At 46.6% G+C, this 19,395-nt stretch overlaps 1 protein-coding gene across 4 annotated transcripts in view; it reads right to left on the minus strand.

The window, feature by feature from the left end:
* Nucleotides 1-19,395, minus strand: part of RALGDS (ral guanine nucleotide dissociation stimulator) — a 149,961-nt gene that overhangs the window by 86,931 nt on the left and 43,635 nt on the right. The window contains exon 1 of one of the 4 annotated variants that reach the window (XM_056860492.1): nt 2,894-3,103. The exons of the other annotated variants lie outside the window; for them this stretch is intronic. Within the exon in view, the coding sequence (XP_056716470.1) occupies nt 2,894-3,103 (210 nt within the window). Of the gene's footprint in view, nt 1-2,893; nt 3,104-19,395 lie in introns of those variants that run through there. 4 annotated transcript variants of the gene reach the window in all.

Consider the following 19,395-nt stretch of genomic DNA (forward strand, 5'->3'; position numbering starts at 1 on the left):
CCACCTGACATCTGGTTGTTGATCCCAACACAAAACAAACTCTTCTGTTGAGATGCAGCTGTTGCAGCCAGAGGGCTTTAAACAAACACACACAGAACTAGAAACTTGAGGAGTCCGATCTTCGATGCAGGTATCAAACACAAATAAAGAGAGGTGCAGAAACCCAGTTCTAGTCAGAGGCTAAACACATCAGGAAGTCTAGAAATTGAGGAGGTTCCGGCTGGGTTACCCAGAGGTTACCACATATATAGGGCAAAACCTGGGAGGGGTAAGAACACCCCAACATTTATAAAAAAAAAACCCAGAGACTTTCTAGACCAAAGTTCATCTAATCCCGTTTTCTGCAAGCAACCAGCCAGGTGACTCTGGGGAACTCGCAGGCAACGGCCTCTGCCTGGCTGCCTAGCCCCAGAACCTCTGATGTTTAAAGGTGTACTGCCCCAGAACATGGAGGCTCCATTGAGTTGTTAGGGCTAGAAGACATCAATTTATTTGTTTGCACTCTGGGAAATTAGCTAATCCTTTTAAAGCGAACAGCCATCCCCTTATCTTGTAGCACTGAACTCTGTAAGTGAATGATTTCTCAAGCCAAGAAGACAGAGGGATAAGTCACGACTTCTTAGACTAGCTTACTCCACAAGGGTTGTTATGAGAATAAAACGGGGCATGAGCTCCTTGAAGCGGGGTCCGAGGGATTTAAAAAGAGGGGTCTCGTGGTTCCTTGAAGACCAACCACATTTATTCCAGTACAAACCTGCCTGGACTACAACCTCCTTGGTCAGATGCAAATGCTGTTAGTCTCTAAAGAGACCCAAGGTAGACTCTTCTGCATCTTTCCTTGATGCGACAGACTCACAAGACAAAAACACATTGTTCAGGGAATAGATTCACAGCTAGAATGCGACAAGATATCGAGGAAAGAGAGACAGACTGATTACAACTAAACAAAGCTCACGGTCCAAACAAAATGCTTTCAAAATTATGTTTCCACAACCAGCAGAAGTGCTCCGACCTTTCTGGCTACCTGTCCAAGTGCAAGGCATAGTGCCGTGTTGGCGAACCTATGGCAGGCGTGCCAAATCCGGCACGCCAAGCCCTCTCTGTGGGCACGAGTGGGGGCGGTGGGGGCTTTGAAGGGAGCGCGGAGCAGTTCAAAGCCCCCCCCTTCCCTGGACTCCCCACCGCCCAGGCAGCGCGGAGCCCTTCAAAGCCGCCGCCCCCCTTCCCTGGACTCCCCGCGCCCCCCCCCTTGCCGAGCTGGGAGGAAACCTCAGTATTCAGGTTACATTGCCGTGTTGGCACTTTGCGATAAATAAGTGGGTTTTGGGTTGCAGTTTGGGCACTCGGTCTCTAAAAGGTTCGCCATCACTGGCATAGTGGAACGAGAAACGGCCCCATTTTATTTCACAGAGCTGCATCTCTGGAACCAGACTCAAGTCAAGAATTGGCTCTTGCCTGAACCTGCCGCTTCTAGAACGAGTCGTTTGAGAGAGATTTCCCTCTGTCAATAGCAACACACATAACAAGAAGACTAGAAACTTGGAAACCTGCAGAAGGATCATTAAAGGGGAGGGGCTGTAGCTCAGTGGTAGAGCATCTGTTTGGCATGCAGACGGTCTCAGGTTTAATCCCCACCATCTCCAGTTAAAGGGACTAGGCAAGTAGGTGATATGAAAGACCTCCGCCTGAGACCCTGGAGAGCTGCTGCCTGTCTGAGTAGACAATACTGACTTTGGTGGACCAAGGGTCTGATTCAGTATAAGACTGCTTTGAGCATGAAATTTGGGGCGGGGCCATGGCTCAGTGGTGGAGCCTCTGCTTGGCATGCAGAAGGTCCCAGGTTCAGTCCCCAGCATCTCCAGTTAAAGGGACCAGGCAAGTAGGTGATGTGAAAGACCCCTGCCTGAGACCCTGGAGGGCTGCTGCCGGTCTAAGTAGACAATACTGACTTTGATGGACCGAGGGTCTGATTCAGTAGAAGGCAGCTTCATGTGCGTTCAAGGGGCCGGATCAACAATCCCGCTCTTACGTCCCAAAGACTATTCACAGTGGGTAGCCGTGTTGGTCTGTCTGCAGTAGTAGAAAAGGGCAAGAGTCCAGTAGCCCCTTAAAGACTAACAAGAATTTTTTCTGGTAGGGTATGAGCTTTTGTGAGCCACAGCTCACTTCTTCAGACTATCTGAAGAAGTGAGTTGTGGCTCATGAAAGCTCCTACCCTGCCAGAAAATATTCTTGTTAGTCTTTAAGGGGCTACTGGGCTCTCGCCCTTTTCCACTGTCTGAAGAAGTGAGCTGTGGCTCACGAAAGCTCACACCCTGCCAGAAAATATTCTTGTTAGTCTTTAAGGGGCTCCTGGGCTCTTGCAAGATTTTTTTAGTTCAGGGGTCGGTTTGCTCCTACCCTGCCAGAAAAAAGCTCCTACCCTGCCAGAAAATATTCTTGTTAGCCTTTAAGGGGCTACCGGGCTCTTGCCCTTTTCTACGGTCTGAAGAAGTGAGCTGTGGCTCACGAAAGCTCACACCCTGCCAGAAAATATTCTTGTTAGTCTTTAAGGGGCTACTGGGCTCTTGCAAGATTTTTTAGTTCAGGGGTCGGTTTGCTCCTACCCTGCCAGAAAATATTCTTGTTAGCCTTTAAGGGGCTAACGGGCTCTCGCCCTTTTCCACGGTCTGAAGAAGTGAGTTGTGGCTCACGAAAGCTCACACCCTGCCAGAAAATATTCTTGCTAGCCTTGAAGGGGCTCCTGGGCCCTTGCCCTTTCCCACTGTCCCAAAGACTAAACAGCAAGAGACATCATCCCCCCCAAGGAAGGCAGCGGCGCTCCTGGGGAAGGTCTACTCCCGAGTAGACGCGCGCAGGCCGCGGACGGTCCCTGGCCTGGCCGGGGGCTTACCTCCAGCGGGGGCAAGTCCGGGTCGAGCTGGGTGAAGCTGTGCAGGACGACGGGCCCGCCGCTCTCGGCCGCCACCTCCAGCCGCACCCCGTCCCGCAGGCTCCGCAGCCGCCGGCAGCCCTCGAACAGCCGCTCGGGGCTGCAGCCGCCGCCGCCGCCGCCCTTGGGGCGCTCATCCTGCAGCAGCTCCGACCACATGAGGTTCACCATCGGGGGAAGAGGCTCCTGCGCGCTGCCTGCCTGCCTCGCATCCCCGCGCCCGCCTGCCTGCCTGCCCCTTGCTTGGGCTGGCCGGCCCGCCCGCCCGCCTTTGCAGGGCTGCGAGAGGGAGGGAGGGAGGGAGGGAGGGAGCCTCTGCGCCGCCCAGCCCGGCCGGGCGACCCGCCCCCTGGCCAAGGGAGGAGGCTGCGGCGGGGCTGGCCAAAGCGAAAGCGGACCCGGGAGGCTTTTCCTGGATTCAATTTTGTATTGTTTTCTCTTTTGATACAGCTCATAAATCATTATTCAATTATACTAATCTTATCAATGTATCACAAAATTAGGAAATTGAAAAAAAAAACCAAAGTATCTAGTATAAACAAATGTATAAATGTATCACAAAATTAGGAAATTGAAAAAAAACTAAGTATCTAGTATAAACAAATGTATAAATGTATAACAAAATTAGGAAATTGAAAAAAAAAACCAAAGTATCTAGTATAAACAAATGTATAAATGTATCACAAAATTAGGAAATTGAAAAAAACACCAAAGTATCTAGTATAAACAAATGTATAAATGTATAACAAAATTAGGAAATTGAAAAAAAAACCCAAAGTATCTAGTATAAACAAATGTAAAAATGTATCACAAAATTAGGAAATTGAAAAAAACACCAAAGTATCTAGTATAAACAAATGTATAAATGTATAACAAAATTAGGAAATTGGAAAAAAAAAACCAAAGTATCTAGTATAAACAAATGTATAAATGTATCACAAAATTAGAAAATTGAAAAAAACACCAAAGTATCTAGTATAAACAAATGTATAAATGTATAACAAAATTAGGAAATTGGAAAAAAAACAAAGTATCTAGTATAAACAAATGTATAAATGTATCACAAAATTAGGAAATTGAAAAAAAAAACAAAGTATCTAGTATAAACAAATGTACAAATGTATAACAAAATTAGAAAATTGAAAAAAAAACAAAGTATCTAGTATAAACAAATGTACAAATGTATAACAAAATTAGAAAATTGGAAAAAAACTAAGTATCTAGTATAAACAAAAGCGACTTCCCCTTCACACTCTTCCGTCCAAAATATAAATTGTATATACTTTTGCTAAAATATAATCCCCATCTATATATTTAAGTTGTATTGATCTTATCTTATCCAGTCCTGTTCGTACAATCTTTTGAAATAACTATAGTCAAGACCCGGGAGGCTTTTCCCACCCCGCGGCCAAACGAGGCCGGCCGGCGCCCTCTGGAGGCCGAGCCCGGCCAGGCAAGGAAGCGGCCGCATCGACGGCGGCGGCTTCAGGGGAAAGGCCGGTCATTTATTATGCATGGTAATTCGCAGTGGGTAGCCCTGTTGGTCTGTCTGCAGTAGTAGAAAAGGGCAAGAGTCCAGTAGCCCCTTAAAGGCTAACAAGAATATTTTCTGGCAGGGTAGGAGCTTTCGTGAGCCACAGCTCATACCCTGCCAGAAAAGAGCAAGAGTCCAGTAGCACCTTAAAGACTAACAAGAATATTTTCTGGTAGGGTATGAGCTTTTTTCTGGCAGGGTATGAGCAAACCGACCCCTAAACTAAAAAATCTTGCAAGAGCCCAGTAGCCCCTTAAAGACTAACAAGAATATTTTCTGGCAGGGTATGAGCTTTTTTCTGGCAGGGTATGAGCAAGAGCCCAGTAGCCCCTTAAAGTCTAACAAGAATATTTTCTGGCAGGGTATGAGCTTTCGTGAGCCACAGCTCACTTCTTCAGACAGTAGAAAAGGGCAAGAGCCCAGTAGCCCCTTAAAGACTAACAAGAATATTATCTGGCAGGGTACGAGCTTTCGTGAGCCACAGCTCACTTCTTCAGACAGTAGAAAAGGGCAAGAGCCCAATAGCACCTTAAAGACTAACAAGAATATTTTCTGGCAGAGTAGGAGCTTTCGTGAGCCACAGCTCACTTCTGAAGAAGTGAGCTGTGGCTCACGAAAGCTCCTACCCTACCAGAAAATATTCTTGTTAGTCTTTAAGGGGCTACTGGACTCTTGCCCTTTTCTATTATTATGCATGGGCAGGGACGGATTGAGGTTTGATGAGGCCCTAAGCTATTGAAGGTAATGGGGCCCTTTATATGTCCAGCTGTCCTTTGTCAACAACAAATGGTCGCTGTTTTTTGTGTCAAATATATGCTATATGGGAATTTATGGACCTAATCGGTATCTAAAGCCATTTGACCATAGCAAAATATGTATTTTATCAAAGTAAACTGAGGCTGTCGTATTTTGGTCATGTCATGAGACAACAAGAGTCACTGGAAAAGACAGTCATGCTAGGAAAAGTTGAGAGCAGCAGGAAAAGAGGAAGACCCAACAAGAGATGGATGGACTCTATAAAGGAAGCCACAGCCTTCAATTTGCAAGATCTGAACAAGGCTGTCAAAGATAGGACATTTTGGAGGACTTTCATTCATAGGGTCGCCATGAGTCGGAAGCAACGTGACGGCACTTAACACACGCACACGTCAAAGTAATTTTAAAGTAATTGTGTCGAATATATGCTAAATTTTTGGGGGGCTCCCAAGAGAGTGGGCCCCTAAGCTATAGCTTGTTTAGCTTATACGTAAATCCGGCACTGTGCATGAGTACTTGGAAATGGACCCTGACCTGGATGGCCCAGGCTAGCCTGATCTCGTCAGATCTCAGAAGCTAAGCAGGGTCAGCCCTGGTTAGTATTTGGATGGGAGACCACCAAGAAAGGCCAGGGTTGCTGTGCAGAGGAAGGCATTGGCAAACCACCTGTTAGTCTCTTGCCATGAAAACCCCGAAAGGGGTCGCCATAAGTCGGCTGCGATTTGACGGCACTTTACACACACACGCTTGGAAATGGGCACTTGGAAATGTGGTGTTGGAGGAGAGGGTTATGGATACCCTGGACGGCCAAAACAAACAGACAAACCCGTGGGTTCCAGATCAAATCAAGCCTGAACTGACCCTAGAAGCAAAAATGACTAAACTGAGGGTGTTGTACTTTGATCACATTATGAGAAGGCAAGAGTCACTGGAAAAGACAATCATGCTAGGAAAAGTTGAAGGCAGCAGGAAAAGAGGAAGACCCAACAAGAGATGGGTGGATTCTATAGCGGAAGCCACAGCCCTCAATTTGCAAGATCTGAGCAAGGCAGTCAAAGATAGGACATTTTGGAGGACACAGATTCATAGGGTCGCCATGAGTCGGAAGCGACTTGACGGCACTTAACACACACACACACACACTTGGACTCACATTTGCCCCCTGTCTGACTCAGTTGTTCTTTCGGCCACTTATGCACGGGAGGTTTTGCCTTGGATTTGCTGCTCTCTAGATGCACATTTTCCGCATCCAAATTCTCAAAACTCCGCATGGGGGCTAATTTTTGAGTTTGGAGAATTCGGATGGGGGAAATGTGCATCTAGAGAGCAGCAAATCCCAGGCAAAACCTCCCATGCACAAATGGCCTTAGTTTCAGAGGGCAGTCTTATTGGTTTGCAGTACAACATTCAGATTCGAATCCAGGAAAACCCTAGAGACCAACCTTCCGCATGCCAAGCAGATGCTCTATCACTGAGCCACAGTCCCGTCAAGAGTCAAAGCTCCCTTCTTCAGAGCTGATCAATCAATCAGTCCTGAGGCACAGATATGGTAGAACTCCCTGCTTTTGGATGAGGCTGTTTGTTGCATCTCTGAAGGATCAGAGCCCTGGGCTTGCCTTTCAATCTAAAAGTACATTCAGGACAGTGACTCAAGAAGGCAGGCATTGGGGTGGGCTCTATAGCTGGCAGGTAGCTCATGCGCTTACACTAAAAATACAGGGTGAACAGTTACCATTTATGCATGGGAGGTTTTGCCGCTCTCTGGATGCACATTTTCCCCTTCCGAATTCTCAAAACTCAAAAATGCATAGTTTTGAGAATTTGGATGGGGAAAATGTGCATCCAGAGTGGCAAATCCAAGGCAAAACCTCCCTTGCATAAATGGCCTGTATCTCCAATTCAGGAGTGTGCCCCAGCACAGTAGATATGCTGAATTTCAGCTGCAGAGGTTAAACAGAAGGCAAATAATTAACCAATCTGTCATTTATGCAACAATGGCTGGTCTTGAAACTTTACAGGCTCCTGAGATAGAACATGGGAAATCCAGTCTATTGTTTCCTTCTGTTTGCAGAGGAGATTAGGACAGTGGGGGTCCTCAGTAAAGCACTCCTGGAAGCTGATCTGCTCAGAAACTGGAAGACTAGGGGCCCCCCTCCTCCTTTTCTCAATTTTGAGTTTATAACAAAAAGGGAAAGCTTCCTGGAAGGAATCTTGCCAGGGGAGAACTTAATTGCCCACCCTCCACAGTACTGTGGATTTAAATCAAGTTATCTGTTCAAGACTTTCTATTCCTTGGCTCCTTCATCAACCAAAAGGGAGACTGCAACCAAGAAATCAGACGGAGGTTGAGACTGGGAAGGGCAGCCATGAAGGAGCTAGAAAAGATTCTGAAGTGTAAGGATGTATCACTGGCCACCAAGATTACGTTAATTCATGCCATCGTATTCCCTATTACTATGTATGGGGGTGGAAGCTGGACAATGAAGAAAGCTGATAAGAAGAAAGTAGATTCCCTTGAAGGAGAGCATTACGGATACCGTGGACTGCCAACAAAACAAACAAATCAGTGGGTTCTAGATCAAATCAAGCCTGAACTGACCCTAGAAGCAAAAATGACTAAACTGAGGCTATCGTACTTTGGTCACATTTGCAAGACCTGAGCAAGGCTGTTGAAGACAGGACGTTTTGGAGGACGCCATGGAGGGTTGCCATGAGTCAGAAGCGACTTGACGGCACTTAACACACACACATCTGGGCTGACCAAAGGGAGCTTATGATTGTTCTACAACAGGCTCCCATTTTGTTTCTAAATGCAATTAAAAATGCAAATCTTTGAAGCCTAGATCCAGGCTACTTTTTCCTCGTGCCTTTATGCTTGCCAGATTAAATGCTTACCCAACTGCAGAGATGTCAGGTCGTTTTGCGAAAACTCCATACTCAGATCGAGTTTGTGAATGTAAATCTGGAGATATTGGGACTTTACACCATCTCTTATTGTTTTGTCAGCACTGGTCAGCTCCTCGGTTGCGTTGGATCACCCCAATATTGTCTAAATACAAACTTCCCTTGGAGTCCTGGGTGATATCCCACATAATGGGAGATATTCATCCTGATATCACTAGTTCTGTTGCAAGATTTTTGGCGGAGGTGATGTCGCTCAAACGTCAAAACAAAACAAGCACATAAACTACGAGTTGAATGTTGAAACAGATTTTGTGATTTCAATGAGACTGGTTCAGGGGGAATATATTGTTATGGTATTAGTGATGCTATGTTTAGTAATTGTTTCTACTGTGTTTTAACCTTAAGTATACGTTGGGTGTTGTAAATTGATTATGTGTTGTTGTATTATGTATTATTGTTATGGTTAAGCTCAAGACCTTTGGTCAAAGGAGCTAGTAAATAAATGGAATTAGCTACTTTTTCCAGGATCACGTCCTCCCTGCACAGATCCCACAGATGAGGTCCTGTCCAAGTTCCCTATTTATCAGGTCAAAATGATCTGGGAAGCTAAGCAAGGTTGACCCTGGTTAGTATTTGGATGGGAGACCCCCAAGGAAGTCCAGGGTTGCTACGTAGAGACAGGCAATGGCAAACCACCTCTCAATGTCTCTTGCCTTGAAAACCCCATAAGGGGTCGCCTAAGTCTGTTGCAACTTGATGTCACTTTCCACCACCAAGAATGAGGGGCAGAGCCCTCCTGGTGGTGATTCCTCCTCCCAAGAAAACTACCAGACTGTCTTTATTTCCTTTCTTAAGATGTTAAAATGTCCTGTTTGAAAAGGAATTTGGGGCCATGTTTTTAATTTTGTTGCGAATTAACCTGCCTGCGGAAAAAGGAAATCTCATCTATTTTAGAGTTGCTTTTAATCTAAAGTTTATTCCTGGCAATTTTGTTGATTTTAATTGCTTTATACAAATTGCTTTCATTATCTGTTTAATGTGTAGTGATTTGCAGCAAGGGTTCTACAGAATCATCCAGTGGGGTTAGAAATTGCAAAATCTGAAAAGTCACATGAAGAAGAGGAGGAGGAGGAGAGGTTGAGGGGGGACATGATTGCTCTCTTTCAATATTTGAAGGGCTGTCACTTAGAGGAGGGGAAATTGTTTTATTGTTCAAGACCTAAGTCTAAGAACAGGGGGAAAGAAAAAAAAAGAAAAAGGAGAGGAGGGGAAGGATCTGTTCCTGTTGGCAGCTGAGGATAGTGCTTGCAATAATGGGTTTAAATTGTAGGCGGAAAGGTACCGGCTGGATATTAGGGGGGAAATTTTGTACAGTCAGAATTGTTTGACAGTGGAATCAGCTACCTAGGGAGGCGGTGAGATCCCCCTCACTGGCAGTCTTCAACCAGCGGCTGGACAAATACTTGTCAAGGATGCTCTAGGCCAGTGATGGCGAACCTTTTAGAGACTGAGTGCCCAAATTGCAACCCAAAACCCATTTATTTATCGCCAAGTGCCAATACGGCAATTTAACCTGAATACTGAGGTTTTAGTTTAGAAAAAACAACTCATACATTCACATATTTTGTGTTAAAAGAAAAACACAATAACAGAGCTTTCAATGATACAAACAACTTTTTATTGAAAGGTAAAAGTTTGCATTTGGCATGCATCTCTCCAGGACTCGTCCTCTGCTCAGCCACCGGACATTATTGTACATAAGTAAACAATTATACTGTGCCTGAACCTCCTCAAGAAGTGCTTGATACTGTCGACAATTCGGAGCACGAGCCCCGCAGCTCAGCCGAGGGGGGGGGCGTGGCAAGGTGCTCGGCCACAGCCTCCTGGTCCAAACTGAAGACGGGTGGGGCGCCCCGACAAACAGCTGAGCTGCGGCTGCAGCTCAACTGAGAGGGAGGGCGCCAGCGCAGGCTTGGGGAGCATGGGCTTGGGGAGAAGGAGCACTGCCCTCAGTGCCCTCACCATGCCCTCACCATGGCAACACGGCACAGCCCTAGGCAGACGCGCCGGGTCCGCGCGTGCCCACAGAGAGGGCTCTGCGTGCTGGCTGCGGCACGCGTGCCATAGGTTTGTCAACACAGCTCTAGGCTGATCCTTCATTAAACAGGGGGTTGGACTAGGTGGCCTGTATGGCCCCTTCCAACTCTATGATTCTACGCTATGATTCTCTGCAGGTATAATGGCAGATGTTGCACTTGGGATGGGGAGACCCATTTCAAAACGCTGCCCAGCTACGAACCTCATTGAGTGCCCCAGACAAGGCCCCTCTAATCTACCTTGCAGGAGTTGTTGTCAGGGTCACTGGTGGACAGCGGACCGTTTAATGTTGCAGTGAGCTCCTTGGAAGGAGAGCTGGATAGAAATGTAGTAAAAACATTTTAAAGATTGACGGTACAGAGCTGTGTATCCCAAAGCCTCCAGCTGACATCTCACTATTACCACTTGCTCACAACCTCAGCCCTAACTCCTCATTGTGGGAATAACAATATTGGCCTACTTCACAGGGTTGTTGTGTAAGGATTATGGCAAGATGACGAAGACTTTCACATAAACTGTTGTTGTAAAGCAGTGATGCTCAGTGGCACGGGAGCCACATGTGCCTCTTCTGAGCACTGTTTGCAGTGTGGCACAAGAGCTCTTTCACGAATGTGGCAAGGCCCTATCTGGTGGGGCTTGGGGTGAGCAAGTGTTTTCATCTTGAAACAACTGCCACAGGAGGAATGAGTAAGCTGTGAGCCTCCCTGAAGTCATGCCAAGGATGGAAGTAAATGTGGCACTCTCAGTTGATGGAATTTGTGTAGACTCTATAAAGGAAGCCACGGTCCTCAGTCTGCAAGACCTGAGCAAGGCTGTTAATGCTAGGATATTTTGGAGGACATTGATTCATAGGGTCGCCATAGGTTGGAAGCGACTTGCCGGCACTTAACACACACACATTTGTGAACAGGGGAGTGAGTACCACAGTTGTAAAGGACCTGCTTCTCCCCTCCCTTGCTGCTCCCCGCAGTGAGAAGCAGAGGTTTGTAGCACTTTCCATTCCAAGCGTCCTGCAACCGCCAGCAAGGTGATGGAGGGTAGGCTGCACTTGAAGCAAGAAGCATGAAACTTCTTGATGCATTCTAGTTCCATTTTAATCTAATTCTCCAGTAGTAGAAAAGGGCAAGAGTCCAGTAGCCCCTTAAAGACTAACAAAAATATTTTCTGGTAGGGTATGAGCTTTCGTGAGGCACAGCTCACTTCTTCAGAAGAAGCTGTGGCTCACATCTGAAGAAGTGAGCTGTGGCTCACGAAAGCTCATACCCTACCAGAAAATATTTTTGTTAGTCTTTAAGGGGCTACTGGACTCTTGCCCTTTTCTACTACTGCAGACAGACTAACATGGCTACCCACTGTGAATTAACTCTCCAATGTAATTACTAGCGCTGGAGATTCAATTTTGTGCACGTGCGTCAGTTCTCAAAGACGTCACCGTATTTCCTCTTGCCAAAATCAGAACAGCAGTTCCACTATCTGCTTAGCCCCAGGGGTTTACAAGCCAAACTAGCTCAGTCACAGACACTTCACCAAGATTAAGCTGTTTTAAGTCCCAAATACTTCGCAGCTTAACAGGCTCGGATATAGCAGGTTCTCCTGTGTCCTGTTTGGGGTGTCGTTTGAAGTCGGCAAACAGACGCAGGCTTGAAAGTTGCTCCACTCTAGGAGGGTTGGGTAAAAATTACCCTCACGAGTACACAGAGAAGGCAAGCGCTGAGATCCCGAGTCAACAGATTCTCTTTAGACATCCGCTTGGTTGCGTGACAAATGGCGTATGAAACCCTTAAGTAACACAATGGGTAATTTTTAAAAGGGAGAGAAGGCAGTACGGTATACCCTGATCTCATCAGATCTCAGAAGCTAAGCAGGGTCAGCCCTGGTTAGTATTTGAGTGGGAAACCACCAAGGAATTCCAGAGTTGCTATGCAGAGGAACACACACATGAACACTTGAAGCTGCCTTATACTGAATCAGACCCTTGGTCCATCAGAGTCAGTATTGTCTACTCAGACCAGCAGCAGCAGTCCAGGGTCTCAGACTGAGGTCTTTCATATCACCTGCTTGCCTAGTCCCTTTAACTGGAGATGCCGGGGATTGAACCTGAGACCTTCTGCATGCAAAGCAGATGTTCTACCACTGAACCATGGCCCCTTCCCTAACACATGTAGCTGCCATATACTAAAACAGACTATTGGTCCATCAAAGTCCATATTGGCCATTTAGATTGGCAGTGGCTCTCCAGGGTCTGCATGCCAAGCAGATGCTCTGCCTCTGAGCCACGGCTCCTCCCCCCCGAAAGGAAGGCACTGGCAAACCACCTCTATTAGTCTCTTGCCTTGAAAACCCCATAAGGGGTCGCCATAAGTCGGCTGCGACTTGACGGCACTTTACACACACACACAATTTTAAACATCTGCTCCTCTGTCTCCTTTCCCTTGTGGAGTGTGTGTGTGTGTTGTCTGTCTGTCTGTATGAAACCCAGCTGTGTCACATGTGGAGAGGGGAGCTTTTGCCAGAAGGGCTCAGGAGCACATCCTAGCCGCTAATATGCATTAATTTATATATTTCCTACTTTTCTCCCCACACTTGAGACTCAAAGTGGCGAAGAAGAAGAGTTGGTTTTTATATGCCAATTTATATGCCAACTTTATATGCCAACTTTCTCTACCAGCTACGGAAAATCAAACTGGCTTACAATCACCTTCCCTTCCCCTCCCCACAACAGACACCCTGTGAGGTAGGTGAGGCTGAGAGAGCTCAGAGAGAACTGACTAGCCCAAGGTCACCCTGATGGCTTCATGTGGAGGAGTGGGGAAACCAACCCGGTTCACCAGATTAGCCTCCACTACTCATGTGGAGGAGCGCGGAATCAAACCTGGTTCTCCAGATCAGAGTCCACCGCTCCAAACCACTGCTCTTAACCACGACACCACGCTGGCTCTCCCTTCCTCCATTTCCCCACAACAACCATGTGAGGTAGGCCATGCTGAGAGTTTGTGATGGGCCCAAGGTCACCCAGTGAACGTCCATGGTAGAAGTGGAGATTCAGACCCAGGTCCCCATGGGTCCTAGTGAGCCACTCTATACACCACATCACCATACTAGCTGTCAATATGTCACCTCTTTCCGCCAAGCACAGCAGAGGTCCTGTATGCAGCTCTCTTTGCCAGCCATTACCTTACCCCCTCTCCCCATCCACACCTCCCCAATTTTTACTTGCAGATGCTCAAAGTTATTTTCTATACAAGCTGCTTTTTCATTCCTGGATATACTATGGATTTTGGCAGAATCAACTGGTAAAGTTTTTCCTAAACTAACACTTTTGGGCTGTGGGTGAGAGACTGAAAATTTAAATGCCCCCACCCTGAACTTAGAAAACTAGCATGCAAGGGAGAGTGGCTTCGTTAACATTTTCCCCAAACATGCAACATGCAGGGATTTCCCCCCCTCAAACTGTTTTTCAAACATTTGGGATTATATCTTAAACTTGAAGTTGTACAAACCCCAAAAGAGTTTGGGATTTTTTTTGTCAGAATGTGCTGAACTGATTGATATAGAGGCCTTGAGTTTCCCAATCCCTGCACCTACACACACACACAAGCAGTTTGCAAGTTTGCTGCATCCAGCAAAGGATTTGCATGCAGAAGCCAACTTCTGCACCCAAACATAATTCATGCTGCACTGGCCTGCCCCCTCCTCTGTAGTTGTGGGTCTGAGCAAAATGAGGATTAAATTATATTTTATTAAATAGAGACATAAACAAAAAACCCAGACTAGTGCTTTCCCGACTCTCTTGCCTTCTATGTCCCACAGAATACCTGCACGTTAGAGGATTCTGGAAAATGTTCTTCAGCTCACACGGGGTGCTGGCCATGCCCACCAGATGGGACCCCTGCTCCACGGGGACACCCAATGCTCCCTTCTCAGGGGAAGATCAGGAGTGGCAAATACTCCATTCCTGATCCCAAAAGTCTTCCAAGAAACCCCAGAACTTTCCAGACCACATTCCAGAAAACCACTAACATGGACACGTTTTATCAACCTGTCCACAAATCAGGCACTTATTAGTAACAGTACTGTTTCACAGTTGTCATAATCAAAACATAATGAAAAGCGCAAAAACTGTCTCATCAGCTGGACTTCCCTGGCTTCTTTCCACTCCTCACATCATCAGTAATGTATCTGGCTTCCAAGAGATTTTTCCTAATTGTGAAAAATCACCCTGCTACAGGGCAGGCAGGGAGCAGAACAGAGGAAAGAATTGCTGCTCTAATGAGGAATGTCCAGGGTTTCCCAATCCTCCAGTCCCACCTAACAAGGCTATTCCTATTTAGGGATGTGCAGCTCGGGGAAAAAATTGGTATTTTTCGTATCTGGATATCAGGGAGCCAATATATATTGGTATTTTCAGTGTTCCAGGTTCCAAATACAGGTTGGTATTTGGATCCAGATTTTTTTTGGGGGGGGGGTTTCCAATATTATTTAGCTTCATTATTCTCTAGCAGGAATTTTTCCGAAGGGCTGGAGGGGCTGTTTTATAACCAAATAACACAAAAATTGCAGTGGATCTTTTGGTGCCTGTCCTTTAAATAACTTCTAAATTGCAAGTGAATTAGACCAACAGGTCCAGTTCAATGGGCCCCTGAAAAAGGTGCCCTCAGCTATCTTCTGTTGCTTGGTAGGGTTTGGGGGGGAATTCCATGCTTTCTCCAGGGCAAAGAATAGCCAGAGGCACAAGAACAAGCAAAGCAACCCGCGGACAAAAGCCTCTCAAAGCAGACAGAACCAACAAGCCCAAAGAACCAATGCAGAACCAGAGAATCCCAGCAGACACACTGGGCAATGTGGTACTCCTAAAATAACAAACGTACAACCCAGAATCCAACCCAATGTCAAACCAGAGAATCATCCAAGCCAAATGTGAATGCTAATAAATGCAAAATCAGAGAATCTGTGCCAATGTACAACGCAAGACTCAAACACACTATCAAACACAAGTATCCACCGCAAACCAGGCACAAACCAACTCACGCAAATAATATAATGTTGCAAGGCTCACAAAACCAATGTAAAAGGACAGACTCAAAGCCAAACCAACATGGCAAGCTGATACCAAGCCCAGGAAGACACAGATACACAGGAAAAAAAGAAGAAAAGAACAGTCCTGGCAGCCTTCAAACACTGGCTACCAATATTCATGGCTAATCCAGAATATTTCCAGGATTTTTCAGGACCCATTTCCCAGTTCTCTCAGAGCCATGCAAAGGCATGCAATGGCAAACCACCTCTGAAAGTCTCTTGCCTTGAATACCCTATGAGGTCTCATTAAGTTACCATAAGTCAGCTGTGACTTGACGGTACTTTCCACACACTTCCCAGCATTTTGGAAAATCTGCATTTTCCAGATATATCCGGAGACTGGAAAATGCAGTGGTAGAGACTGCCGATAAGTCACAGTTGACCTATGGCGACCCCGTAGGGTTTTCAAGGCAACAGACATTGAAAGGTGGTTTGCCATTGCCTGCCTCCGCGTGGGCTGAGAGAGTCCTGAGAGAACTGTGACTGGCCGAAGGTCACCCAGCAGGCTTCATGTGGAGGAGTGGGGAATTGAACCTGGTTCTCCAGATTAGAGTCCACTACTCATAACCACTATACCACTCTGGCTCTCTATCTAGAAAATATCAATAAGGTATTTTTACAATATATATATGGACAACAGATATCCAAATGCACATGCCTATTCCTGCCCCTTCACATAGGGGCAAAGGACAGGTACTGCTCTGTGGTAGGGTTGGGGCTCCTGAAGGCTTGTGAAGGCTTAACCACCACCACCCTCCCCCCAGATTTTTCAAAGTTAGACAAGCACAGTGGAGCCCAACCAACACAAAGCAGAATCCCTCTGGCTACTAATGCAAGCTTGCAAATGACTGCACAGAAGTTATCAGGCCTGTGAAAACATTTCATAGCCTGGTAGCCAACGCATGCTGTATTAGTCATTTCTGGCACAAAGATGGCCTGAAACAAAAAAAACAAAAAAAAGTTATTTTGTAATGTTTACATATTTGTCCTTCTGTTCACCCAGAAACAAATTTCTCACTTGCCCCAGGCGATCAGGTGAGTGGCGACTCATAGACATGGACTAAGTGTTGACATTCACCGGCCAAAAGAACCCCAGTGGAGGAGACTGGAGGGTATCCTCGGACTAGCTGTAATTCCAAGAAAGAGGCAGAGTCAAGTGTGCCCCAAAATTTCCGGGAACCAAAACAGCGTGACTTGGAAGGTGAGTCAGCAGCTGGCACAGAGATCCCTGCTGAGGTAGCTCTCAGGCAGGACTGGCACTGCCGGGAAAGATGCAGCCTTCTCAGATCTGCCCGCCTTCTTCCCACTTCTTTGTAAAATGATCAGACCATCATATAGCACTAGGAAACTTGGGGAGGCAGCTGGGTGCTTCAGCCAGCAAGCTGTCAAAGGATTCATGTCCCCCCAACACCACCATCCAGAAACAAGGTTTCCTGACCCTCCCCAGGAGGGTTTCCAGGCTTGAAAACTGACACAATAAATAAAACAGAGGCTGTGGTGAAGGAACATAAGAACATCAGAAAGGCCATGCTGGATCAGACAAGGTCCATCAAGTCGTCTGTTCACACAGTAGCCAACCAGAGGCCTCTAGGAAGCCCACAAACAAGACAACTGCAGCAGCATTATCCTGCCTGTGTTACTAATCACCCAATATACTAGGCATGCTCCTCTGATCCTGGAGAGAATAAGTATGCATCATGACAAGTATCCATTTTTACTAGTAGCCATGAATAGCCCTCTCCTCCGTGAACATGTCCACTCCCCTCTTAAAGCCTTCCAAGTTGTCAGCCATCACCACATCCTGGGGCAGGGAGTTCCACAATTTAATTTATATCCTGCCTTTATTCCAAATGGGGACCCAAAGCGGATTACATCGTTCCCCTCTCCCCCAGTTTATGCTCACAACAACCCTGTGAGGTAGGTTATGCTGACAGTGCACGACTGGCCCAAGGTAACCCAGCAAGCTGCCGTGGCAGAATGGAGATTCACCCCTGGGTTTTGCAGATTTGAGTCAGACACACATACACACACCTTTATTGGCATATGTAGTAAGAAAAACATACATTAGGATAGATCCGAGCAGAAATAGATAAAACTGGATAAAACAATCCCGAATCAGCCATTAAGGAATGCTACATCCCATTCACGACATCTGATTGCTAACTGTAAAATCCTTGCAACTGAATCAATTATTTTTGGATATTGTGTGGTCATAAGGTAGGATGTCCTAATTTCACCAGAAAGCTATTCCCTATTTATAAACAGCGGGTCAATGAATTGGGATCGGCAGCAAGTATAAAAAGCGCAATTAAAAAGGACTTGAGCAAGTGATTCTATTTCACCATTCTCGCAAGGGCAAACTCTATTCATAAGTGGGATTTTATGAAATCTTCTGTGTGACTGCTTCTTGGAGCAGTGGACTCTGATCTGGAGAACCGGGTTTGGTTCCCCACTCCTCCACATGAGCGGCGACTGATCTGGTGAACTGGATTTGTTTCCCCACTCCTGCACATGAAGCCAGCTGGGTGACCTTGGGCTAGTCACAGCTCTCTTAGAGCTCTCTCAGCCCCACCTACCTCACAGGGTGTCTGTTGTGGGGAGGGGAAGGAAGGTGATTGTAAGCCGGTTTGAGTCTCCCTTAGGTGGTAGAGAAAGTCGGCATATATATAAAAAAACACCTCCTCCTAATCTTCTTCTCCTTCTTCTTTGCGCCTACATTTCTAAATCTAAAAGTCTGCGTCTGATCACATTGAATGCTGACTTTTCTGTAAGGCAATACAGGGAATCTAAAGAAATTCCTATTGATCGGATTTGTTTTTCTCAATATGCCTTATCCACATGGATGACTGAGATTCAATTAACACATAAGAAATAAAACTATTTAGTTCAGCCTTGAAATGCCACTGAAGCCAAAGCTGAGTCAGACACCACGCTGGCTGAACATATACAGCCCTTGTAAGCGGTGCTTTCTGTAGGAACAGGCGCATAAAACACGTTGGAGCCCTGAGGTACTTCCAGCTTCGTTTGGACAATCCTGATTTGTTCCGGCACGGCAATCCCCTGGCCTCAACCAGCCCAGGCACAAACTGGCCTGTGTGCCTAAAAGGGGAACCCACAGAAGCACAGCTGGCACACTGGTCTGCCAGCCCTTAGCCCAGACACGAGCTGTGTACTTACTCAAGAGAGACCCGCGCGTGCCCTACCAGGGCCACCAAGCAATGTTGGAGGCCTGCCCCCAGCCTTAGAGTTTCTTCCTTCGGCGGAAGAGCCACTTAAGGTGCCGGAAGTCTCCTTCGGCTGGAAGCACTTCCTCCAGCCTCAGGTAGGATACGAACCGCTCTTGCTGATGCTTCTTCCAGCTCCCGTTTGTCTAAGTGGTGTTTACAGAGCAGGATGAAGACAAAAGGCGGATCCTTGCCCCGAGGGGCTTGAACGGCAAGGATGGGCAGGGGAAGAAGAGAGTGTCCAGGAAGAGCGAGGGGCCAGGGATTTGAGGCTTTGGTGAACAGGAAGAAAGGACAATTAAAGAGGAGACAGGAGAATGCATAATGAAATTTAAGCATGGTTCGAACACAGCAGAGAGGGGGGCTGTTGTTCCCTTCTCTCTCTTGCCACGCCAGCACTCAAATGAAACTGACTGGAAAAAGATTAAGTAAAAACTTTCTCATGCAAGGCGCACGTTAACCTCTGGAGTATGCTGCCAGCTAGATGTGGTGCATCCTGACCTGGAAAACCCAGGCTAGCCTGATGTCCTCATATCTTGGAAGCTAAGCAGGGTCAGCCCTGGTTAGTACTCAGGTGGGAGGGGCTGGGGCTCAGTGGTAGAGCATCTGTTTGACATGCAGAAGGTCCCAAGTTCAATCCCCGGAATCTCCAGTTAAAGGGACTAGGCAAGTAGGTGATGTGAAAGACCTCCACCTGAGACCCTGGATAGCTGCTGCCAGTCTGAGTAGACAATACTTAATTTGATGGACCAAGGGTCTGATTCAGTAGATGGCAGCTTCATGTGTGTTCAGGAGAGGAAAAGCCATTTTGGGTTCTCCACTGAGGAGAAAGGTGGGATATAAATGGATGAATTAATAGTTAAGCTCTCATT

This window comes from Euleptes europaea, chromosome 14, assembly GCF_029931775.1.
Source record: "Euleptes europaea isolate rEulEur1 chromosome 14, rEulEur1.hap1, whole genome shotgun sequence".
Classification (NCBI taxonomy): domain Eukaryota; kingdom Metazoa; phylum Chordata; class Lepidosauria; order Squamata; family Sphaerodactylidae; genus Euleptes; species Euleptes europaea.